This window comes from Diadema antillarum, unplaced genomic scaffold (genome assembly GCF_040938485.1).
Source record: "Diadema antillarum isolate AM-2024a unplaced genomic scaffold, OU_Dant_1.0 seq00000124_RagTag, whole genome shotgun sequence".
In the NCBI taxonomy this organism is placed as follows: domain Eukaryota; kingdom Metazoa; phylum Echinodermata; class Echinoidea; order Diadematoida; family Diadematidae; genus Diadema; species Diadema antillarum.
The window spans coordinates 1,666,924-1,693,719 of record NW_027271204.1 but is presented as its reverse complement, the minus strand read 5'-3'; the positions used below and the strand labels follow the sequence as shown (position 1 = coordinate 1,693,719).

At 39.8% G+C, this 26,796-nt stretch overlaps 2 protein-coding genes across 2 annotated transcripts in view; both read left to right on the top strand.

Annotated features, from left to right (window-relative positions):
- Nucleotides 1-26,796, top strand: part of LOC139727314 (chloride channel protein 2-like) — a 71,571-nt gene that overhangs the window by 18,366 nt on the left and 26,409 nt on the right. The window contains exons 9-19 of the mRNA XM_071638269.1: nt 3,435-3,536; nt 4,743-4,827; nt 6,174-6,317; nt 9,833-10,013; nt 10,664-10,761; nt 11,699-11,814; nt 13,344-13,477; nt 20,763-20,944; nt 22,204-22,255; nt 22,732-22,760; nt 25,536-25,622. Coding sequence (XP_071494370.1) covers nt 3,435-3,536; nt 4,743-4,827; nt 6,174-6,317; nt 9,833-10,013; nt 10,664-10,761; nt 11,699-11,814; nt 13,344-13,477; nt 20,763-20,944; nt 22,204-22,255; nt 22,732-22,760; nt 25,536-25,622 — 1,210 coding nt within the window. The remainder of the gene's footprint in view (nt 1-3,434; nt 3,537-4,742; nt 4,828-6,173; nt 6,318-9,832; nt 10,014-10,663; nt 10,762-11,698; nt 11,815-13,343; nt 13,478-20,762; nt 20,945-22,203; nt 22,256-22,731; nt 22,761-25,535; nt 25,623-26,796) is intronic.
- LOC139727229 (uncharacterized) lies at nt 17,678-18,702 on the top strand. Its single transcript, XM_071638187.1, has one exon. The coding sequence runs from the start codon at nt 17,719-17,721 to the stop codon at nt 18,700-18,702; it is 984 nt and encodes a 327-aa protein (XP_071494288.1). The 5' UTR covers nt 17,678-17,718.

The following is a 26,796-nucleotide window of genomic DNA, read 5'->3' as shown; positions in this document are numbered from 1 at the left end:
GGAAGCACAAATTAGTACTCAGCAGCTCCAAAATTTGTATTCCATCAGAATTCGTATTTTTTCAATCTCCTCTTTTTACTATTTTGAAATAAACTCGCCAACTTCTGAGGCCTACAGGCTCTAAACATAACGTTACGACACAAGCTGAAGTACCGAGTTGGTCATCAGCACGATAAAGATTCCAAACTACGCAATGTTCAGTGTTGATTGATTGCTTACTCGCTCGCATGTATGTACAGCTGTACCTCTAAAAACTTGCTGGGCTGGTTGTGGAAACTTCCACTATGTAGCAGGGGAGGGGGAATGCTTTCATATTCTCAAGAGAGCTTTTGTGTGAGCGAATGCAAAACTCTGTTGGGTGTTTCCAATTATTGCATACTATAAAACATAATCATGCCTCGTTTTCAGGCTTTTTCATTTCAATGGATTTCAAACATCATCATTTTCTGAAGTATTCCAGTTTCTTTTCCCCTGAATGGAATTGGAAAGTCTGCCATAACGATGATCGTTAAATGCCGCGCTGTGTGTCAATGTGCCGATGTGCAAAACACGTGGTTTGACTTTCAAGTTTAAAGGAATGCGCAATGTGCTTACTGCCATGTTCGATGGATCGAATGCGCCATAGCTGAGCATAATGGCTTGGTTACGGTAAACACTTTACGTTCGATACGAAGAAATCATTACATACGTCTTTCACGAGGAAAAAAAGACACACACACACAACAGCAACAACAACAACAACAACAACAACAAAACAACACCCACGAACGAATGTTGACAGCCAAAACTTTGAAAAGTAATAAGCAGTTTTGATGAGCTTGAAATTGATTGTCATGATTTTGCTGTCTAAGTGGGTGATGGCTGCATCTCATAGGACCTACTCGTAAAGAATTTGTCTGGGCATACGAGACCTTTCATGTATTTCTATGATTGTATTTTTAATCGAATGATTAATCAATCTTTTTTTTTTTATCGTTCAGGAAACATAAGATATTCAATCAAGTACACTATAATCGACTGTTAGATGTTTCCTACTACATGTACAATATGTATGTGCCAAAAGAAAGGCTATAGAATCATGATATCTTTGCGATGATGCCTTTCTTTCAACTCTTGCGCTGGTTCTTTGATCGATATTTCCAGGATATTTACACGCTGTTTATTCCAGCGCGCGCATTCTTTCGTCTGGCACCTGGGTCTGGCACCTGCTTTTGTGGAAATTTCCACAAGGGGAGAAGTGTCAAGTTTCTTCGAGCCAAAGAGACTGCATACACACTCTCCTTGCTTCTATTTACAGTACTGTCATTCGTGTTTTCCCCTTATTCTTTGCTAGTTATGAAGATTTAGATTTCACTTTATGACGGTTGGTAGCATGTGGTTCTTTTTGTTGTGAGGATACATGTATTTTCTTTTTTATCATTCTTGGGAGGGGAAAGAAGAGTAAGAGAGATACCGGAGGTAAATGAAATAAAATGAAGGGCAAGTATGCTCAGCATTCACAGCAAGCCGTCTTTTACACCAGCATCGTTAATTATCATCACCATCAGGCATCACTCTGATCATTTTGACCTTTTCCTATCAACATTTAGAAACACGATCACCATCATCACTCGAGATAAACACCTAGGAATATAAATCACAAATACAAAGCATCAACAACCTCCCGACAACAACGCAAACATTAAAAAATGATAACACACAGCACACCGAAGCGGCTGGGATCAAACTCGCTTTGAAATATTGCAGCAAAGCAGAGAAATCGCCATTACGAAAATGCATGTACAGTGCGAGACACTTGAAATAATTACGTTTAAATACTTCAAAGTATAAATGGAACGGATAAAGTGATATTAAATGGAAGAAATCGTACCAAACGAGGCATGAGAAATGACAGAAATAAAATGATAAGTAGGCCCTAGCAGAAATTTTCCGCACCAAAAGCTAAGAGAAAATAAATGTACAGTAGAAACTCGGTATTACGACGAGGTCCTTGGGATCAGCAGTCAATAAACGATACAAAACAAAGGAAATTGATCATTTGGACCGGAAAACAGTTTGTTATATTAAAGTATTCTGTTATATGAGATCTCCTTTAGGCTTAGAAATACATCGAGTCACAGGAAAGAAAGTTCGAACGCTTTTCACCTGCACTACGTATGCACTGCCACTGCACTGGTACTGCAGTGCACATCAACACATGAACAGAAATTCACCTCTCTACTTGCAGAAAAATGATGCAATAACGTTTTAAAAAAACACACAACAGTCTAAAAGTCATTTCATACTGGGAGTCAAGGGAAAAAACGGATGAAAAAGAAGAGAAAAAGAAGCAGACATTGCTTATACCCCGCCTCAAAACGACGTAGGATACTACTACAATTGTGGCTGGAAACCGGCTATCAGTATAGTCCTATAGACTAGTGTGTAGCTAGTCGTGCTCCCCAGCTGGCCACACACACCACACGGCGATGCCACGGCGATCGATGTACGATGTAAACATCCTAAAGGTCCGTCGGCGGCAGGGATTCACGCGCGCGAAGTTCCATTCGGTGTATAGAGTACGCAAGCAGCGATTTGCGTGTGCGCCCACTTTTCTATTCAGCACTCTCTATATACATTCAGTGCGTATGCGGTGCGTCGATATCCCAGCCGAGTACAGATGACATGGCACAGAAAATGCGATGTGCGTTTGTCATTTTTTACCCATTATTTTTCCAACCGTGATCTCGTACATTCTAAGGACGTTTTCGTATTTTCGTATTCCCTTCGATTTTTCGTAACAAATACAAAATTTTTGAGCTGTATTTCTGATGAAAGGGCATCACGGCAAACCAAAAATAGGGGACGGCAACAAGTTGCCGTGAACATGGTAATTTTGAGAGAGGCATCGCGGCAAGTAGATGGGGCATTGCGGCAAATTGCCTTTTGCCGCCCGGGTAATTCGAGGCCTGCACTCTGGCACAATAATGGCTGTAGCAAAATGTGATTGTTATTGTCTTGTACACAATTTAGCACCACATTGTAATATGATCATTTCTTTTCCTGCCAAGTATACATGTTTATATTGTGTGTTTGTGTAGGTGTTTCATGCATTTTGCGATACTATCATACTTCATAATGATATATATACATGTATATATATATATTTTTTTTTTTGTGAATTGGTACTTCCCAACAATTTCATGAGCTGATAAATTCGCAATGGTGAAGTACAGTAATAGACAGAGAAATGTATGAGTGAAGTTTACATTTATGTTGGGATCAGAGTAAACATTTTTGCATGTTACTGAATTCACGAGTGCCACTTGACTTGCAAAATTCGCAAAAATAATAACCCTGCGAAATGTATGGCTTATACAGTAGGGCAATGTATGCACAGATGTATACATTCTTGTCATGTTTACCTTTGATCATCTTGTTGTGTCTCTTGTCAGTGTGGTTTGTGGCTTCGGGGGCGCCCTGTTCGTTTACCTTCACAGGAAAATCGTGGACTTCTTCAGAGGCCAAAAGACCGTCAGTGGTTTCCTCCAAAAGAAGTAAGTATCCTGCTCTGAGAATGTGACTAGACACGCTTCCTACTGGCGAGGTATTTCCTTGGGAAGACTAAATCCCATTATGTAGCATACTGTATATGAAGAGTTTAAATGCAAAAACAAATATATCCATTTGCATCAATTTGAGATATTTCATTAGATCTGCTGAGAAACAAAGAAAACGATGAAGACACATGTATGATAAATTTGATAAGATCTTTAAAGCTATTTACATTATATTGGATGGCTATAAATTGGGTACCAGGGAATATTGCACACCTCGAAGATGAGTGCAATATTCCCCAATATTCCATGAATTATTAGAAGTCATCCAATGCGATTATTATCTAAAATCTTTTATAGAGAAAGGCATAAACTGTAGAAATGTACTGTACTTCTACCAGACTTTGAAGTCGGCTCTGCACTGAAAAAGGAGCAACTTGCACCTGTGTATGTTACAAGATGTATGCATGCTTGTGAATTGTTACAAGAGTTTGCACACTCAGCAAACACTCGTGCAAGAGATGAGACAAAATATATGTTTATTATTGCACGACCACTAACAATGATACATTGGCTTATGCGTTTGGACGGTTTCATTCAATATGCTCCCATGTTGCACAGTTAAAAGCGAGTGCATGAGAATACGCATTTTTATTGCGCCGCTAAAATATCCCATGTAGATAAGAATTCTTGTTATGACATAAGTGCAGTGTCATTAAAAAATTATTCGTTTTTTTTTCTATTTGATGATGACTTTAATGATAATGAAACTTTGAAAATTGCATTTATCTGTTTTTGCATTCAAACTTTTGTGTATTCCCTGTATAAAACAAGCTTAAGATTTGCAAATCTGGGTGTGTCCTACAATTCTATGAGTAACTGTTGGTTAAATTTGTAATTGACAACCACAGTGATAAAGTAAGAAGTATTGCAGCTTTTCAGATATTTTGTTTGAATTTATATTATGGAAGGTTATATCCTTGCAAGAATCTTTGAAGATGTTGCTTGACTTTTTCTCTGATTTTGGAGAAGTCATACTGCAATAAAATTTTACTTATAACCCATTTGCTTCTTGGAAGCTGATGTCTCATGCACAAACTCTCGGGGCTATTTATAGTGTCACACTGGCAAGAGGTTAATATCTGTGTATTAAGTTGAATAAATGTGTGGAATTAATGTTTCTACAATTACTTTTCTATCTTTCAGCCGGCTGATCTATCCCACCATTGTGGCATTTATCATTTCATCTATCACCTTTCCGCTGGGTCTTGGACAGTTTATGGCTGGGGAGGTAAGTTTAGGAATTGCCCCAATCATCCAATTTGCCATGCATAGCTAGATATGAAAGGTAATCCCTCCATTTTGTGACTGTCATAGTACATATGTGACCCTGCACCTCAAAACAAACAAAAAGTCACCAGACATGAATTTCTAGTTAAGACAATATTCTTAAAGAGCAGACTTTAAGCTTTAAAATGATGTATAACTCAAATCAAATGGACTCTCCTAAATATAAACCTATCTAAATATTGGAAAGAAAGCACAAACTCAGGAAAAGTGTGAACTGAGAAAAGAGGCTCTGAAGTACAGTGTCTATTCAAGCGCTTAATCTTTACCAAACCGTGCTGGCTGTGCGATGAAAGGGACAAAAAAACAAGAAGTAAACCACCAGAGTAACAACAATGAAGGGATTATTAGATTAAACTGAAATTAAGCATGACTCATTAACACATTCTGTCCATTATTGATGCTAACTTTCAAAGCAGTAGCACTATCCTTTCAAAAGTTATTACAGTTGAAAGTGAAGAGTGTGGACAAGGTTTTTTTCAGAAATGAAAAAGGGATTCTAAAGACACACCTAATCACACTATTGTACTAAAAATGTTCGAGATAAACTGCTAAAATCACACACTTTCCTGCCCGTTTTATGATACCAAATTTTAGCATAATGTAAAAGAAGGCCCGCTCTTTTAGAAAATATGAAAAAGTCAAGTTCGGCTAGGTTGACCCATTTCACTTATTTTCAGTCCTCACGCAAAATCAGTGTGTGCGACTTTATGTTCGTTTTGAGGTGCACGGTCACATATTGAACCTTGTCTGGCGGGAGCTAAGTGAACTAAGTCAAGGTCACATCAAGAGTTTAAACAACTGCTAGTTATCAGCAGCAATTGATGAACTTATTCCCCATGTTTCATCTTATTTCCCAAGAACACCAAGAGTACACCACCTAATGTATTTCTTATCACTCGAAGATTGAAGGGCATGCCTGATACGTGGTGTGACTGAATGTTGTTTGTTGATCACTATAAAAGTTGTTGAATTGTAAGCCTTGTAATTGTATTATCCTAGAGTTGCCAGGTACCCATTTATACATCTGGGCTGAGATGGACATGGTGGATAAATACATCTCATCCAAGGAAGTAAGCACTGGGCGGGAATTGAACTTGGGTCCTCCGATCGGGAGTCGGGAGTCAGGAGTCGGGAGTCTTGTCCACTATGCCACGAGGTTTTGTCATTCAGATGTGTGTTGAACATATGCAATGTATCATGTGATGTACTTTAGGCGTGTGCATCAATTGTACATGCCTTGTCAGTCATTACATTTGTTCAATAAAAGAATCTCTTTGTTCTGCTCAGCTGACTCAAAAACAGCAAATCAACGAGCTCTTCAGCAACACCACCTTGGGAAATGACCCCGAGGATATCGAGGAGGAAAACATCTACAAGCCTTGGCATAGACCCAATGTGTTTGTGACCCTGGTCGTCTTCATCATCATGGAGGTGAGTGTGTGTATCTGGCTGCTCAGTCATGTTACCACAGAGTACCGTAAAAGCGGAAATTTTTATGTAAGTAATTTTCCCTGCTTTGCTGGGTCAGAGGATTCGTGTGTTTGTATTGTCACAAACAGTCACCACGATTGGGCTAACGCTTCAAACAGCACCCCGTACCGCTGGCATGACGGTTTCCGGCTCAGGTAGCACATACTGTTGATAAAAGAAAACTGGCCCATATTACGACAGCAAATGCACTCGTGCTACAGGACTAGTGAATGTGTAGAAAAGTACAAATAACTGAACGGCTATTCCCCTTGAAAGCGTACCTTTAGATTAAGAACATATTGATATAACATAATATTACATTAGTGGAGCGGCATAGCCGAACAATTGTGCATTTTATGATAAAAGCACCAAATTTCGTACACAGGTTGACAATAACGTTAAGATTAATTTTAGATATTGGGCCATCGAAAATAGCGCCCTCAACGTCCATGGCAGCCATTTTTCAAAATGGCTGCCATAAATGCCATGTTTTCGTATAATTTGTTAATTTTAGGAGAGAAAAGTCAATAAGATTTTAATTACGAATGGGAAATTACATTCAAAATAAATCTAGATATCTGGCATTCGGAAATAGCGCCCTCAACGGCCACGGCAGCCATTTTTCAAAATGGCCGCCATAAATGTCATTTTTTTCGAAATATTTGCAAACTTCAGAAGGGAAAGCCAGTAATGTTTTGCAAACAAGTGGGAAATTACATTCAAAATGCATTTGAATATTTGGCCATTGTTAATTGCGCCCTCAACGTCCATCTGTCTAATAATGTGCCACTTCTTCGATGATTTTGAAAATTTCAGAAGGGAACAGTTAATAAGATTTTGCCCATAAATGTTGATTACATTCAAAATAAATCTAGATATTTGGCCATCAGAAATTGCGCCCTCAACGGCCATGCCATTTTTTGTTAAAAAATGCAGATTTCAGAAGGGAAAGCCATTTTTTTCCTTTTTTTGCAAACAAGCGGGATATTACATCCAAAATAAATCCAGGTATTGGGCAATTGAAAATTGCGCTCTCAATGGCTATGGCTGCCAATCTTTTTTTAATGGGCACCATAAGTGTCACTTTTTTCATTAAAAAATGCTAATTTCAAAAGGAAAAGTCAATGAAATTTTGGTTATAAATGGGAAATGACATTTAAAACAAATCTCGATATTGGGCTATCGGAAACTGCGCCCTCAACAGTCATGACAGCCATTTTTCAAAATGGCCGCCATAAATGCTATATTTTCGAAAAGATTTACTGAAATCAAAAGGGAAAGCCAACGAGATTTTGCAAACAGGTGGGAAATTACATTGAAAAGTAAACTTATTGGACCATTTCAAATTGCCCCCTCAATGGCCATTCCAGCCATTTTTCAAAATGACCACCATGAATGTCTTTTTTTCGTAAAGTGTTGCAGACGTCAATCAGAATTTCCACAAAGGTGAAAAATTACATTCAAACTGAATTTGATAATAGGCCATCCAAAAGTGCACCCTCAAAAGCTGTAGCAGCCAAGTTTCAAAACAGCTGCCATGGGTGCTCCCCCCCCCCCCCCGTTTTTTTTTGTTTTTTTTTTTGCAAAAATTTGCTGATGTCAGAAGGAAAAGTCAATAAGACTTTGCAAACAAGTTGAAAATTTTGCTCAAAAATGAATTTAATTTTAAGGTCTTCTTAGAAGGCGCCCTCAAGGGCCATGCTGACCGCCATGGATGTCTGCTTCTTTTTTTTTTCTTTTTCTTTTTGATAGAAAAAAAAAGAAATAGCAATTGAGAACACAGCTTATGATGGCTAAATGTCTAAACTTCTTTGTTTGTAATTGTCAACTTGCGCAAAAAAAAAAAAATGTTTATCGTTTTTTCCGGCATTAGGACATCCTCATTAAAAAACAAAATGGCATTTATGACAGCCATTTTGAAAAATGGCTGCAATTGCCATTATTAGCATTTTTTTTCTGCTTGAAAATTTGTGAAGGAACAATTTATAGAGTTAATGCAATCTAGATATATCTTTTGATTTTAAACATGATTTTTCAATTTTTGAAAAATGGCTGCAATGGCAATTGAGGGCGCTATTTACAATAATGTAATACATAGGCGCAAGATATATTTCAAACGAAATTTTTGAATTGTGTGCAAGATCTTATTGACTTTTCCTTCTGGAATTAGTAAATTCAGAGAAAAAGGTGGTATTTATGGCAGCCGATTCTAAACATGGCCGCCATTGGCGTTGAGGGCGCAATTTGCAATGGCCCAACATCTAAATCTATTTTGAATTTTATTTCCCACTCGTTTGCAAAATCTTGTTGATTTTCCCTTCTGAAATGAATTTTTAGAAAAAATTGCATTTATGGCGACCATTTTGAAAAAAATGGCTGCCATGACCGTAAGGGGGCGCAATTTGCGATGGTCCAACATTTTAATTTATTTTGAATGCTATTTCCCACTCGTTTGCGAAATCTTACTGATTTCCCTTCTGAAATTTGTAAAATTTTACGAAAACTGGCATTTATGGCGGCAATTTTGAAAAATCCCTGCCATGGCCGTTGAGGGCGCAATTTGTGATGGCCCAATATCTAAATTTATTTTAGATGCTATATTCCAGTCGTTTGCAAAATCTTATTGATTTTCCCTTCTGAAATTTGTAAATTTTTACGAAAAATGGCATTTATGGCGGCCATTTTGAAAAAATGGCTGCTATGGCCGTTGAGGGCGCTATTTACGATGGCTCAATATCTGAATTTATTTTTAATGTTATTTCCCACTCGTTTGCAAAATCTTCCTGATCTTCCCTTCTGAAATTTTTAATTTTTTGCAAAAAATGACATTTATGGCGGCCATTTTGAAAAATGGTTGCCATGGCCGTTGAGGGCGCAATCTGCGGTGACCCAATATCTAAATTTATTTTAAATGTTATATCCCACTCGTTTGCAAAATCTTATTGATTTTCCCTTCTGAAATTTGTAATTTTTTATGAAAAATGGCATTTTATGGCGGCCATTTTGAAAAATGGCTGCCATGGCCGCTGAGGGCGCTATTTACGATGGCCCAATATCTGAATTTATTTCAAATGTCATTGTCAACATGTGTGCGAAATTTGGTGCTTTTATCATAAAATGCACAATTCCTCTAATTTTTCAAGCTATGCCGCTCCACTACATATGAAAGTAACCTCGATGATGGTAGTAGTAATAGTGATAGCAGTACAGATAATGACAATGCTACTACTACTACTACTACTACTACTACTACTACTACTACTACTACTACTACCACTACTACTACTACTACTACCACTACTACTACTACTACTACTACTACTACTACTACTACTTCTACTACTACTTCTACGACTTCTACCACCACCCCCACTACTGCCGCTACTACTGCTGCTGCTGCTGTTACTAGCTTGATGACAGTGATGATGACAATAACAATGTAAATGATGATAAATTCTTATGACCGTTTAAACAAGTTCTGGATGTCGGCCATCGCCGTGACGCTACCAGTGCCCAGTGGAGTGTTCATCCCAGTCTTCACCATCGGAGCAGCGTTTGGCAGGCTGGTGGGAGAGGCCATGGCCGTCTGGTTCCCTGAGGGCATACCGAATGGCGATGTGCTCAACAAAGTGGTCCCCGGTGGCTACGCCGTGGTCGGTGAGTGGTCAAAATCTCCCGTCTATGACTTCTGCAGGCTGTATCTCATACACATCTTGTTATGTATCTTTTTAGTCTCATGTTTAGTATTCAGTTGAACCCTTGCTCCCCCCCCCCCCCCCCCCCGAAAACAAAAAAACAAAAAACACCATTATATCCAGAGATTTGCACAAAATCCAGAGTCTAGCTAGATTGGGGCAGTTCCTATTGTTTTTATTTGATGAAAAGTGTTCAACTGTTGTCTCATCACAGTAGTTGATGTCTTGATTTCGTGGAATTAAAAACACATGAAACTCTTCTTAACCGGCCGAGCGAGAAAAATTAGTCGCGCCAAAATATCCACTTTTACAGTACATGAAAAGATGCAATTGCTTGATCCAAAATTACCATTTAACTGTTGAACCATGTTTGCTGTTCACACTTTTTCATGAGGAGTACCTTGTGAAACTGTGTTTTTTAAAATGCAGGGAAACATGATTTGTAAATGAAAAAAACTTGTACTGGAGATTTAATAGCCTTGTATGCTGTGCTTGGAACCCCTCTGTGCAATGTCTCAATGTTTGACAGTGTTTGAAAATGTCTCCTGATATTCATATGAAGTGGACATTTGCATTGTATGTGTAAATTTGCTCTTTCTTGTTTCGACTCAGGTGCTGCTGCATTGTCCGGCAGTGTAACTCACACCATCTCAACGTCGGTCATCGTGTTTGAGTTGACCGGTCAAATCACTCACATCCTTCCCGTCATGGTGAGATTTGTATTTCGAGAATTATCAGGTCTCGTCCCAGTTTACCCAGGGAAGGAATTGTGAAGTGCAGCTCCCACCACTTAATGGGAAAACCTTGAAAGTGATAAACACCCTTGTAATGATTATGCAATCGACCTGATTAAGAGAGGTCAGAAATATACACCATTTAGAGTTGGGCCAAAGGTATTCCCGTGGGGTATTTGCCTGTTTATCTGTTTTTACTGTGAGTTTTCATGATATTGTTTGTCGTTTCTGCATCTTTTCTACAATTGTAGATTAAACATGAACATAAAAAGGTCATGTTTAATCCTACACTGATATTGACTGAAGTGAAACACTTTATGCATTTGTACAAACCAAACTGCATTAGGAATGATTTAAGATTATATGTATATCCTTGTTGCCATTCTCAGCACATGCAAATTCCTATTTATCAGATGGGATGATACGAGTGCAATCCCATTACAATGAACATGGCTATAATGAAAATCTTGTTACAATGAAGTAAAAAATTTAGGTCTCAAAATTAATCTTTGTATATCTTTTTATACAATGTACTTTATTGTTCGGCTATTAATTAAATTTGGATATAGCGAAAGAAAACTGCCAGTCCAGAGGATTATGTTACAATCAGGCATGATATTCTGTAGATTTAAATCTGATTTCAGATTTTTTTTCCTCAAGTCTGTACACATTTTGCTTTTTCCATGTATCAAAATCACCTGAAAATTTTGATTTCCGATTTTTTCAACAAACCTCATTATCATCCCTGTATAATGGATGTTGACTGTATGGGTATGTCTTTTTTTACTCAGAATGTGAGCAAAAAAGTAACAGGTTGACAAATTTGGCACAGTGTGTGTAATTAAAATGGGTAAGTTTTAACTGATTGGTATCGTTATTCCTGCCATCTTGTTTGGTTTTGTGTTCATTTCAGATTGCTGTTCTGATAGCCAATGCCATAGCTCAGCTCCTTCAGCCGTCAATCTACGACAGCATCATCCGTATCAAGAAGCTCCCCTACCTTCCTGATATCAGCCACGCTGGCTCCAAGTTAGTCACAATCAATAGACAAAGTAACAAATGAACGCAAAAGAAAATATTTGACTCGAATAGGAACCTTTTTCAAAGTCAAATTAATGCAAAAACTTATAAATGATACCCAAAGAATTCACTGTTTATAGAAACTTGTAAGAATTTGAAATGTTTCTATTAATTTTGTAAAATCAAAATTTGCTGTATGTTTCTTCCCCAATAATTTCAATTACACTATGGCTATTCCCCCAATGACGTTCCTTTTAGTTTGGTCTGTTTTGTTTTGAAAATGTAGAAATCTGTGAGGGCCCTCACAAACACGATGCTTGTATTCTTCACATCAGGTGAGGAATATAATGAGTGTGTTGCAGTTATTGTGCCTCTTACCTGAATTTATTCTGAGTAAATTGTCCCTCATACTTGTTTCAATTAATGTGGGGGATCTTTGAAATTTACAGATTGTTGTCCAGTGACAGCCCTGGATGTAAGATGATGTATATCTAAATGTAGAGCAGTTCATGAAAGGAGCTTGTGCAATGATATATCTGCCATTGAAACTCCAGTTGACTTTTCTTTATATTCAATAATGTGAATTTGTGTATTATTATCGTCAAAGAGTTATCTTGCATATTACATGCTCAGCATTGGCATAGTTTTGATATTGATATTGATCTACGGCAGGATGTCTTTGATTTGTTACTTTGTGTATTTTGAATCAATTGTTGTATTTTCTTACTCTGTTGCACGGCCCCCAAGAATAACAGTGTATAACCACTGATGGGGCTACCCTGGGTAAATAATACTGAATAAATGAAATTATATAAATATTGTTAATGCATAGATCAGGGCCCTGTTTTGTGAAGTGTTATAATTCATTGTATAGTTGATTTCTATCATAAGTCTATAGCACCCTGTGTGGCAAGGAAATTTATAATCGTTTATAATTTTTGATAAAATTGGACCCAGATGTATCCTGAATATCAAAATATGCAGAGCCATAATGCCCCAGTCACATAGACATCCAAGACCACCCCGGACCACCCCGGATCTGATCCGGGGAGAGATCCGTGTTGACGCTGGGAGGCCAACACGGCAACTTTTGGAGGTCAAAAGCATCCAGCGTCATCTGGGGATTGCCGTTTTGGCAGAGCAATCCGGGGTGGTCTGTGTGGCTGCCGTGTAGCTGCTGTGTTGATCCATGTAGCTGCCGTGTTGATCCGTGTAGATGCCGTCTTTGTCCGTGTAGACGCCGCGCTCCTCCGGCCTTATCCGTGTGGCTGCCGTGTTGATACCGTGTGTACAGTCATACCAAAATCCAGGATCTCCCCGGACGTCCCCGGATCTTCCCGGATCACCGTGTAGATCCTTGAGCATCCGTGTATATATGTGACTGGGGCATTAACCAACATCAGCAAAGAAAAACCAAAAAAAAAACCAAATCTTCCAATCGATATTGCAAAACATGAAATTTCATGCCAATGAGGGAATTTTTTTCTTTGACTCTCCTCTCCACTTTATCTCTTGTGCCCCTCCCCTCTGCTGTCAAGGACGTACGACATCTTCGTGGAAGACATCATGGTAAGGAATCTCAAGTTCATCTCCTGGCTGTCCACCTACAAAGAGCTCCAGGACCTACTCAACAACTCCTCCCTGACCTCCTTCCCCTTGGTGGATGCACCAGGTAAACTTTTCCTCTTGATGATGATAATGATGAAACACAGCATTTGAATGGCACCACTTATCTGTTAAAAAATCACCCTAACAACAACAACAACAACAACAACAACAACAACAACAACACCGCCATTATTATTATTATTATTATTATTATTATCGTTATTATTATTATTATTATTATTATTATTATTATTATTATTATTATTATTATTATTATTATTATTATCATTATTATCACTATTATTATCATCATCATCATCATTATTATTATTATTCTTTTTATCATTCAAAGATACAGACCTCTCCAAAAGAGTTTCTTAGTAATTGAATGTCTGGCAGAAAATGTGAATCTTGAGTGAACTCTATAGTGATCTAGATTGTCAATTTCATGGAGAAATGGTGGAAGGGAGTTCCAAAGGCGAGGAGAGGTAGAGGAAAATGCCTGGTCTCCATACCCCTTGAGATGTTTAATGGGCATCTGGAGAGTAAGGCCAGATGACGGAAGGCCGGGGCGTGGATGTCGCTCAATTAGGGAAGACAGGTTTCCTTGGGCCTGACCATGAATGGTTGAGGTGGGGATTCAGGTTTATAACATTCCTAAGTGAGATAATGAGAAACCTCTTATGAAATATGAAAGAGCATGTAATTTTAACAAGGATTTTATTTCGTGAGTTTACGCAAGAACTCACAGTGAGAGCCCGCTCAACGCGCGCGCAGTCATATCGCTTCTTCGCACGTTTTGCACGAGGGGCTAAGTTCCCTCATCGCAGTCTAAATCCAGTTTTATTCGTCCTTTTAACTGTGCATCGTCGCAATATCTTATCATATTGTGGATTGTTATTATTTATAGCTCAGTTAGAGCTGACTTTGCTTCGGAAGTGGATTTTTATTCACGAGATATCGCGGGATGGAAATTCCGCTTTCCGCTCCCCCACAGCATACAGCTAAGCCTGTCGTGGGTGGCACCACTAGTACGAGCGCCCTGCATACAGCTAAGTCTGTCGTGGCGATGGTGACTACAGCCGTGCATCATGAACCCAAGTGTTCGCCGGCTAGTATTAAGGCTCCAACAAAGAAAGAAGGGAATGGGAAAACCCTTAAAAAACCCACCAAACCAGGCCTAAGTAAGAAGGCAGCTCCCCCTAAAGAGAAGACGGACGCGGAGGTGCTTTCCCGCCTTTCTAAACTCGAATCCATGTTTGAAAAGGTCATGGAAATACTGCCGTCTCAGCCTACTCGTATCCAACAACAGCAACTACGTGCCGGCCATGTTGGCACGGCTTGTACCGCAGAAAACCACGGTGGTGTGCCGTTTGGGGGCATGGATGTGTGTGCTACAGACGATAGTACGCAAGCACGCGGTACGCTGCACGACGACCACGGCGGCAGCAGCTACAGTGGGGATGAATGCGATTTCCCTGCGGCGGCAGCGGGTTACGCACCCGCAGAGCTCACGGGGCGGCCAGTACAAGTGCCATCCTTTGCTGCAAAATTTGCGGTCTCCGCCTGTGTGGGCGACCCTATCAATGACGAATTGGCAAATTCTACAAATTATCTCATCTCCCATTGTCTGGAGGAAAAATCTATGGAAGAGTCAGCGGCAAACTACCCAGCACCGAGCAATTGCCCCAACTTACTAGTCCCTAAAGTCAATCCAGTGATTTGGGATAATGTGACACAGACTACGCGCAGCAGAGACGTTAAGCTGCAGAGAGTACAGAAATCTCTCACCCGCGGGCTGTGTGCGTTCCTACAAACTCTTCCTACTGACTTGAACGAGGCGCAACAGGACGCACTCGCTTTACTCTGTAATGCCAATTACGAGATGAATTGCCTGAGAAAGGAGCTGATCAAGCCCGATATGAACGCTGCTTACGCACATCTGTGCAAGCCTACTACGCCCGTGACCGCGTTTCTATTCGGTGATGACTTGGGACAACGTGTAAAAGATCTCAAGGAGGAGAATAGGGCTGCCTTTAGTGTGGTTAAAGGCCAGGCTAAGAGATCTACTCATCAGCCGTACCACCCATACAAGCGCACGGCCAGCGGTGGATTCAGCCGGAAGCAATATCGGAACGCAGGCTGGCTCGCAGCTGGCGATACATCCAGGCCTTTTTTAGGCCAGCAGCAGCGGGGATACAGACATTCAGCCCCGCACACGCACACTCGCCCACCTCCAGCTCATGCGCACAACCGGGGGCAGAGCTACTCGACAGCAACCCCAGCCAAGCCAAACACTGTGTCACGGAGAAAGTAACTGCACTACCCAAGGAGGTAAGTTGCAGGCCTAGCTCTTGTTGTGGAAATACACAATCTACTCACACTGTACAGTCAGTTTTTGACATTGAACATGTAGATGTTCCATTAGACCTGCCCGTTGGGGGTCGATTGAGGCATTTTAGCAAACAGTGGAATCATATTACCACTGATCCTTTCATACTTGATGCAATTAGCGGTTACAAACTTGAATTTCAAGAGGCGTATAGCCCACCTCATAGAGGTAAACCGCCTTACCACTACAGAGTGGGTAATGCTGAGGAGAGCAAGATTGACATTGAAATTCGAAAACTGGCCGAGAAAGGCGTAATCGAAGAATGCCAGCATGTGGCTGGAGAATTTGTGTCCAATATCTTTACACGCCCAAAGAAAAATGGGGACATACGCCTAATTTTAGATTTATCGGACCTCAATGACAGTCTGAATGTACAGCATTTCAAAATGGATAACATCCATACGGCTACAACCCTAATTTCCCCTGGTTGTTACCTTGCCTCAATCGACCTTCGAGATGCCTACTACAGCTGTACTCTGTCCCTGTTCACCCCTCATATCGCAAGTATTTGAGATTTGTCTGGCACGAGAATGTTGGCAATTTAAGGTACTCCCCAATGGCCTTAGTACAGCGCCTAGGCTCTTCACAAAGCTTATGAAGCCGGTGTTCGCAAAGCTGCGACAGGCAGGCCACCTGGTTGTGGGGTATTTAGATGACACTCTCATAATCGGTGAAACTGAATCACAAGCACTAGAAGCGGTGCAAGCAACCACAAAACTGCTCTCTGACCTTGGTTTTGTCATTCATTCAGAGAAATCTATCCTAGAGCCTCAGCAACGGCTCCAATTTTTGGGGTTTATCTTGGATTCGGAAAGCATGACTATAACGCTCCCGCATGAGAAATGTCAAAATATCAGGGCAGTATGTGCGGAATTGCTAGGGAAACAAAACCCTACTATCAGGCAGGTGGCGCAGGTCATTGGGAAACTGATTGCTACTTTCCCTGCTATTCAATATGGCCCCCTCTTCTATCGTAACCTAGAAAGAGACAAAATTCTTGCACTAAAATCAAGCAAAGGGCATTTTGATAGACCTATGAATTTGTCTGAAGCTTCTAAACAGGAGTTAATGTGGTGGTTCAATAACATTCACTGCCAGTCGGCACCAATTAGTCGAGATCGGCCAGCTTTAGAGCTACGTACTGACGCCAGTGGGCAAGGATGGGGTGCCACTGATTTAAGCAGTGAAACTGGCGGTAGATGGGATGATCAGGAGATAGTGCATGCTCAAAACAATGAAATCAACTATCTTGAAATCTTAGCTGCAGGGCTTGGTTTGAAGTCATTTTGCGGCCACCTGCATGATACACATGTGCTCATTAGAACTGACAACACAACAGCTGTAGCCTACCTGAACAATATGGGAGGCATTAAATCTCGAGCCTGCGACAGGGCAGCACGAGACATTTGGGTTTGGTGTAAGGAAATGAATATCTGGATCACAGCAGCCTATTTACCAGGTCGTGACAATACAGAAGCAGACAGGAGATCTCGTCATTTTAATGACAGAACAGAATGGATGCTGAATAAGAAAGTTTTTACTGATATCACTAAGAAATGTGGTACTCCCCAAATTGATCTTTTCGCGTCCAGACTCAATAAGCAGCTGCCTGCGTACGTTACATGGCTGCCTGACCCAGATGCGGTTTCTGTGGATGCATTCACTCTGAATTGGGGTGATCTGTATTTCTACGCATTCCCTCCTTTCTGCCTCATCCCCAAATGTCTCCAAAAAATAGAAAACGACAAGGCACATGGTCTCTTGATTGTCCCAAGCTGGCCTACGCAAGCGTGGTTTCCTCGCATGAGGAGAATGCTTAAAGATGAACCACTCTTAATTCTTAGACACAGGAATTTGATTAGGCAACCAGTATCTGGGGAACCGCACCCTTTACACGCTTGCCTTGATCTGTTATGTTGCAGGTTTTGAAGCTGCCGTTCGAGAACTCTGGCATGAGCAGCAGAACGGTGGACATCTTGGCAGCATCTTGGAGGGCATCAACCCAAAGACAATATTGTACATATATAAGGAAATGGAGAAAGTTTTGTACACTTAAGAAGGAAAGTCACCTTCATGCCAAGATTAATTTTGTTTTGGAGTTTTTTACACACATGTTTTATGAAGAGAACTTGAGCTATTCAGCTATTAACTCAGCACGGAGTGCACTTGCTACCTTTCTAGTGTTAGAGGATGAACAATTTACTGTCAGCACTCATCCGCTTCTCTCTCGTTTTATGAGAGGTGTGTTCCAGCTCAGGCCCCCAAGGCCGCGGTATTCGGAAATTTGGGACGTGAATATTGTTTTTAGATATTTGAGAAGTCTAGCTCCCGCTAACTCGCTTAGCTTGAAGCAATTAACGATGAAGCTGTGCATGTTACTGGCCTTGATATCCACCCAGAGGGTACAGACTTTGCATTGCCTGAATCTAGACAGCATGATTCTCAAACAATCTATGGTGTCATTCAAAGTTAATGAACATCTTAAGCAGTCTAGACCTGGGAATTTTGGATTGGACGTACTTTTGAAAGCGTACCCCCCAGACAGACGTTTGTGTGTAGTTACATACATTAAGGCCTACCTTCGGAGAACCAAAGAGATCCGAGGAGAGGAAAGTCATCTCTTCATTAGTTTTCGCAAGCCTTTCAAGAGAGTAACGGCACAGACAATTTCTCGATGGATCAAAGAAATCATGACTGGCGCTGGCATTGACACCACAATGTTCAGTGCACATTCAACCCGAGCAGCATCTAGCTCAGCAGCAAACAGGGCGGATGCTCCTATTCCTTTGATCCTCGCAAAAGCAGGCTGGTCAAAAGAACGAACATTCCGTAAATTCTACGACAAACCTCTACAAGAAGAGGGACAGTGCCTGTCACAGCTCATTGTGAGGGATTAATGGCCTCAGACCAAGGTAATTTGAGCTTACATTTTGCTTGCCATTGTGCATGCTTGAGTTTGTTCAGTTGGAACAAATGTGACTTCTGTGCTACAAAATCTCACTGTGAGTTCTTGCGTAAACTCACGAAATAAAATAGAAAGATTAAACGAGAACTTACCTGTTTGAAGTTTGATCTTTATTTTATGAGGGAGTTGGAGAAAGAATTCACAGTCCCTCCTCTCCCTTCCCATGGCATGAATACTATTACAAAATGTATAGATCAACTTCAAGTAAGTTCTCAATCTTTCCACTCAGACAGAAGTCACATCTTGTTGCTACGAAGTATGACTGCGCGCGCGTTGAGCGGGCTCTCACTGTGAATTCTTTCTCCAACTCCCTCATAAAATAAAGATCAAACTTCAAACAGGTAAGTTCTCGTTTAATCTTTCTATTAAACGTTTATTTGATGAAAATTGGTTTTCAAATGGCTGAGATGTCCAAAAAAGTGATAATAATAAAAGGCGACAGGCCACGCCTTTTATTAGGATCTCTTTGTTTCACCGTGTTTTTGGATATCTCGGCCATTTCAAAACCAATTTTCATCAAATAAACTTTTGATACCCCTTAGAACTGCATGCTCTTTGACATCTCTTAGAGTGGTTTCTCAATATCTCACAAAATGTTCAAAACTAAATCCTCACCTCAACCAGAACTGTACAGTCCCTTTAAAAGAGAGCTGTAGGATCTTGAAATCAACTCTGTTCTATTAACACGACGAGAAGCCAATGCAGCTCAACAAGGACAGGGGTGATGTGGAAACACTGTGTGTAGTGGATGAGACTCTTGTGACTGTAAACCCTTTGTATGCTTTGAATGCCAATTGACACAGAAACCTGAATACCATTATACACACTGTCCAAAGTCCCTGGCACAGAAAGGGTTGAATATGAGATCCTGGGATCAAATCCTAACAGGAATATTGGACAAGATGCCTTTACCAACAGTGCCCCTTTTATCTTCGATGTGAAAACATGCACTATGAAGAGCTGGCGTAAAAAGTTGCAGCGGTACCCTCATTCAAATAAATATGGTTGATAATGATTAGGATGGTGTCTTTTGCAGAGGACGACAAAATTGTGGCTGAGCCTCAAGAGATTCTAGACCTTTATATACTTGTACCTATACTTTGACATTTGTGTGTCATGCCAAACCCGTGTTCAAGTCATATTGTTCATTGATTCATTCGCTGCCCACAAGCGTACATTAAAAAAGCGTGAATAGCACCAGTCAGCACAAATGTGCATCGAAGCATTCCCTTATCAATAACAGTCAGTTGAGATTCTTTGGCTGTGTGTTTATACGTATAGAGATCAGTGATAAGGCTGTACACACTTTGTTATGGGGGTTCTCTAGTATATCCAAGCTAGGCCATTCTTCCCAATCCATGGTATCCCCGTGCTACTGGGTCATTAGGCATCGGAGAAAAGGCAGGGTCAACTGTAAAGACCTTGGGAGCAAGATCCTTTTAAAATCCACTGATTGTTGGCGTTAATGAAAGCAAGAGAGTATTAAGTAGAGGGATGAAGGTTGAGATGTGAATTTTCTTCAATTTGTCTCCCTCAAACTAATGAAATTTGTAACACCGCAACTGCTGATCTGGAATGTCCGGATTTTGGAGCTTGGGTATTTGTTCCAAGTTCATTGTGTCACTGCTGGCAACCAGGGACAGCCTGGTGGTGTAGTGTCGCTGCCCGGAAAGCAGTAGATGACAGGTTTGAGTCCTGTGGTTCCTTTTTTTTGTCTGACATTTTTATTAAATTACAGATCACCAGTTGCAATCTTGCAAATTTCATTTGTTAGAGGGAGACAAATCGAAGAAAATTCACATCTCAACCGTCACCCTTCTACTGCAAAAATTCACATCTTTATTGTTGGCAATTGTTGGCATTGTTAGGAACAAAAAATATGCAGTAAAGAGATTACACAAAAAGAAGCCAGAGGGATAAATATTAAAGGGATGATACTCGGCCTCTTTAACCAAAGTTGCTTCCTCGTTCAATTTTCTCCGCTGCGATCAGAGTCCATGATCCTCCTCGGATCAGTGCAGCGCATGGAGCTCTCCTTCATGCTGGAGAAGAAGATTGGCAGGGCGCGGCGCGTCCTCGTCGCCACAGAGAGGCGGCGGAGGGAGAACGGCATGGACACCGGCCACGAGGCGGCTGGAGAGGAGACCGTGGCGGTGGTGGAATTTCACAAGAAGGTCAGAAATTTGCTTGCTTTATCTTGGTCCTGTGAGATACAATAAGAACAAAAAACCTCCAGGGATTACAAATTCAAGTCATAGATTTTACTGTTCACATGTGTAGTTGTATATTTGTGAGGATTCTGTCATGTTGCAGGACTTTTCCCTACCCAAGTTCCCCCCATCACTTGAATACATCAATGTAAACACCAGTTACCAAAAATAACAGATCCTTGTGAAGTTAGAATCGAGTCAGGGACTTTCCTGTTCACATACATAATTATTGGTATTGCCAATGCGCAGAAAACTTCTGCTCGCGCTGAAGACCCCTGTCACAGATGTACTGTGGGATTCCACGGTGCCATTGTAACTTCTGGTTTTCTCACGCATGTCGCAGTTCCATATGCTTCAATAGAGTTACTTGTTTGCTTTTACGTTGTTACTCCTTCTTTCTTGGCTTTAGTTCAGCTGTAAAAGATTTGGAAATTTCTGAATTTTACTGATTTGCGGTCACTAGAGTCATGGTTCACTACTGCAAGGCTTCATTATGCTAGTCACATGATGGAAAGCAAAGAAATCTTCAACAAAATATACCCATGGATAAAGACAGAAAGTGACCTGAGTGCATTTGCAGCCAAAACCGGGGCAAGTTTGTCCCCTGAGCTATCTCGTATTGCATCTAAAGGGCTGCTCTGCGCATGGCACCTAGGTATTGGTGATACCGAGAATTGTAGATTTGTTTTGAGACTGTTTTTTGGAGCACTTTTCCCAGGCCAAATTTCACTCAGTCACTTGAGACAGTCTAAGTGAATGCCAATACACCAAGAATCACAGACTCTATTTAAGAGTTGGATACTGCTACTCACAGAGTGGGTCTTTTCTATCTCCGAAAAAACTCAGTCTATTGAACTCTGCTTTTTCATAATGGACAATTTGTAAATGCCTATGTGCATTCATTTCAATATGGACTGTGGTTAAGGTACAATGTAAGATATGGTTAAGGCTCAATCGTGGGATAATGCACTTATCTTCAAATGTTTGTCACCTTCTGTGTGTCTGAAAATGCAACTTTGAATTGCATACTTAAAAAAACAAACACCACAGGACATAATATATTTTTTTCCAAGTGTATCACATTATTATTGTTATTATTATTATCATCATTATTATTATTTTCAAATCTATAATGACCACCATGCATTTTCAAATATGAGTCCAGGCTTATGTTGATCATCCATTCAAATCTTTTTCCATGATTTCATCTTTGTTGTTGGTAGCCTTCTTCTAATGAAAGAGCAGTCAGCATTAGTCTCTCCCCAGTAAACGAAGGTGAGTAATGCACCGAGGATTATTGTAAATTATTACTGGTAGGTGTGTCATATGAAATGTCTCTTTGAGAAACTGAAGTCTGTGGGTTTAACTTTACTAAGGATCTGTTCCGTATGTAACCCTTTAGGTACAATTACAGTACATCTTACATTGATTTCACTTAGCTGGATAACTGGTAAAAGTGGGAATTTTTACATGTTTTAAAAGTCCGCAATAATCAAAGATATGAAATTAAGTTTCATTTAGCAAGCTAAACATTTGCCCACTTTTATTTTTTGCACTATTTTTATGTGGTGTGATATGTGCGAGAATTTCCACTTTGTCAGCTTTGCAAACTTTTCATATTGCAACCTAGAGTGTATGGTGAAAGTGTTATTCTAGTTAATATTGTTTGAAAGATAATGGTTTGAATTCAGTTTAAGATCAGAAATCAAATGCTCCTGTTGAGTTTGTATCATTTAATCTCTCCCCCTCAGACAAACCAGATGTGTCCAAAGGATTTGAGGTGAGTGTCCCGAGAATTTCTTTGTCCTGTTTGAATATATCTGAAAGTCACTGTTATACAATTTTCACTGGAGCACATGCTACAGTACTTGTGAAGCAGACGAATACAGTTAATGGTATTCAGCAGGGTCAGAGTCTGACAAAACCTGTTGAACTAATGCAATGTGATATCATGTACAGTATAGGATTAGCGATTCTTCTTTTTGACTTGAATATGTTGCAGGCATATATTTGATTTCTGATTCCAATGAGGGTATATGAACAGAATCAGATTTTACTGTATATTCGTGATGTAGGGTAAATAAGAGAGTTTTCGTTTTTTTTTAAGATATTGGGGAAAAAAGTTGTATCTTAATTTGTATCAGTGAATACAAAATAATGTTGCACAACAAAATCAGAGCTGAATATATTTGATAGAGATTAGAGATGAATATATTTGATATATTGTGAGTGAGCAAGGAAGATGTTTTATAACTGTTTTTAAAAGACTCAGTATGTGAAATGCAGATGTTGGCTTCTATTATCCTGTTGGATATATATATATATATTTTTTTTTTCTCTCTCTCTCTCAAAGTGTGGTCCAATAAAAGTTTGCTTTGGGTCCCTCTGGTATGAGTGATCAATTTCAATTTTTACTGATAATGGAACAAGTATGTTTCCTTTAACTCAGAAAGAATAAGGAAGGGTTAGTTCTGAGTGGATGAGACCATAGACTCTTTAGCTTGAGGTCTCTGGTTCAAGTCCACTGGCAGCAGCAGTAGTTCCCTCGACATGGTACTGTTTTGCCATTGCCTTGTCCTTTGAAGGGGACCAAATACTGGCTGGTCCTGCAGTTGCTGGCTTATATGCATTTGACTCTTTCTTAGTTGCCTGGCAAAATATGAAGAGTTTGGTCGCAAAAAGAGTTAACTCCATTCCTGTTAATTTGAGATATTTGTGATAAAAGCTGCTAAAAAGAGAAAAAAATAATGAAAAAATATGTGATATTTTAAATCATAACTTCAAAAATATTCCTTGCTATGTAACAAGTGAGGTATCACTGGAAAGGTGATAATTACCAGTGTAGCTCTATCTGATGGTGGACTTAAAAATGTTTTAAGATGGCACTTAACCTGTTTTGCATTCATAATCTTCACAAATGACCCAGAAGAACTCATATCAAAAACATATTTTTCCACTTTGATCTTGATGTTAAAGATTGAATGATGGAATCAGTCAAGCGTATAACTGCTAAAGACATTTTCTTGGTGATATTCGTTTTCCTCCCCTGTTTCTATTCTACTGTTAACGATTTTTCTGAGGAGTATTAAAGAAAACATTTTGCTCACGAATGCCTGTATGGTAGGGTTTAACAACCTCCTGCCTGAACTTCAATTCTTTGACTGAATGATAGGAATTGACATTGGTGTCCTTTCGCAGAGATTTTTGCGCACACTTTCCACAAGTTCGAAAAAGGTAAAAACTGCGTTCACACCAGTTGAGAATGTTGCAGTTCTGGATACCCCCTAAGACACACGAGCACCCGTTACTTGCTGTGCAGTGTGTGGAGAGTGTCCTTCCGCTTGCACCAGTGGGAAGAGTTTGAACAGCACAAGATTTTCCTAATCTGGAGTGTATGCAGTGTGTGTACTACCACAGCACTTGGTACTTTCAGAGAAATAATTTTACCAATAGTTCCTTCCTCTGTTCCTCCTCCCCCACCTGGTAATGTTAAACTTCTTTTTTTTTTTGGGGGGGGGGGGAGGGTGGAGGGTTTAGGAATCAGTTGGCATGGGTGGAGTTATTTACATGTATATGACCAGTAGTCTGTTACTGCAGTTGTTCTCTTCTGTTAAACTACTTTGTACCTAGAGAACGAATATAACTGTTCTGAAACTTATTAAGGTAGACTCCCTCTTAGGATATATCAAAAACATGCTAATGTTGACTCTTAGGATTAATGACAATTTATGCATACAGAAAAAGGAGAGAGGTAAAACTTAGGTTGCATCACAATCTCTGGGTTTGTATTTGAAGTGTTTGTAGACCGTAGTCGTCAAAAATCATTCATTCTTAAATTTTTTTGGGGGGTTTATTTTTGTTAATTTGTTCCAGTTCATTCAATGCTTTAAAAAAAAATTGCTAGTGATAGCTTTCCCTTTATTCATCCTTACAGCATTACCACCATATTAGGTACACTAGTTTTAATCATCAAATTCTTCTCTGCAGTACTTGAGGGAGTGAGCTATTGAAAGTGCTATGAGGATGTGCTTTGAGCACAAACTGAGAGTAATTGGCAACATTCTCCGAAATGGTACACTTTGTCAGAGTTGAATTAAAATGCCATTCATCATAGCAAGCTGCTCATGAAAACATTTAAATTTTCTATATTTCAAGTAGTGCAGTATACATACATGGTACATGTTTTAATAGATATCCATTCTGTCTGTGATCTAAATATGCGTACAGTCTGGCACTAGGCTAGTAGTGATATCGATGCTAATGCTGATGTCTGTTGCTTGTGAAAATTGTGCTTAGTGTTTGGTTAGTATTAGTTGAATATATGTACAAGTAGTCTAGTGTATGTTGGCATGCTGTTTGGTGGTTTGGTTAGCCCAGTGCATCTTGCTTGCATACACTGTACGTGGCATGCATCACCAGCACTCTTGAGCCGACAGATGAAAAAAGGCGGACACGCCTTCTCGCCGCACATCGGTTCTCCTCCCTTCGCACGACATTTCACTTCCCTCGCCTTCGTGCGGGATCTTGTGCCTGTCCATCTCTCTTTCCCTCGTAGGATAACTTTAGCGGGCCGTCCAATAACTCCCCCACGACGACCCTAGACTTTAAGCGTGCCTCATTCTTTGGCAAGCAGCTCAAGTCGGTGAGTTTCGACCCTCCTGGGGGGCGTTTCATCAACGAGTTCGTCGGAGGTTTTCACCGACAAATTTGCAATCAGCCAATCAGACGCAAGGATTTCAGTAGCTTTATAAATTTGTCGGTGAAAACCTCCGACGAACTCGTTGGTGAAACACCCCCCTGATTCACAAGTATCATTTTTTTTTCCCCTCTCACTGCTCACCTAATTATTCATCTCATCCGTGCATGAAGAAAGAAAACTGAGTGAAAAAAAGGCAACAAAAGGATTAATCAAAATAAAACCAGGAATACAGATAGTTTTCCAACTGCTCACCGTTACTATTCATCTCATGCCCGCGTGAAAAAGAAAAATGAGTGAAAAAACAGCAACAAAAGAAATAAACGAAAAAAAGCAGAAGTGCAGAAAGTTTTCCAGCTGCTAATCCTTACTTTTCATCTCATCCCCGCATGAAAAAAAGAAGAAGAAGAAAATGATTATAAAAATGCAACAAAAGGGACTAATCAAAGAAAAACCAGAGTACAGAAAGTTTTCCAGCTTATTGAAAGGATACCTCTGAAGAGACTAATGATCTAAGCTGTACTCTTCCCTCGTTTTCTTCCAGTTGCTGATAGAGCTATGTGTTTGACATGTGTACGCAATCAAGAGACTAGAATTCAAGTTATTAACAGAGTGCAAGCTGCAAAATGGGAGTTGACTTAAAAATTGTGTATTTCGCTGCTGACATAATCAGTAAAAGGTCCCATTTATAATACACATCTTTCCATTTCTTTTTTTTTTTTTTTTTAGAATCTAGTTCATTTTTAGTCCATGCTTCAAACGATTATTTGATTAAAAAATTAAGAGCATGTGATCTGGCTCCTCCAGAAAGCCCTGAGTACTATAAAAGTGAAAATTTTTTGCAGTTTTGAAATTTGAGCACATTTCGTGCAACCAGAGACTAGAGCAAAAATAAAAGCATGCGAATATTTTTGCTTGCTATACATGTACAATTGTATGTTCCAGTAGTTGATACCTTGATTCCATGGAGTTAAAAATATGCAAAACTCATCTTACCGTTCCAAGTGCAAAATATTACTCACTCGAAAATATACACTTTTACAGTAGTATGATGCTTTCTTTGAACATAATTCAATAAAATACCAAGCAAATGGTATAATTCTTAAAGATTAATATTGGA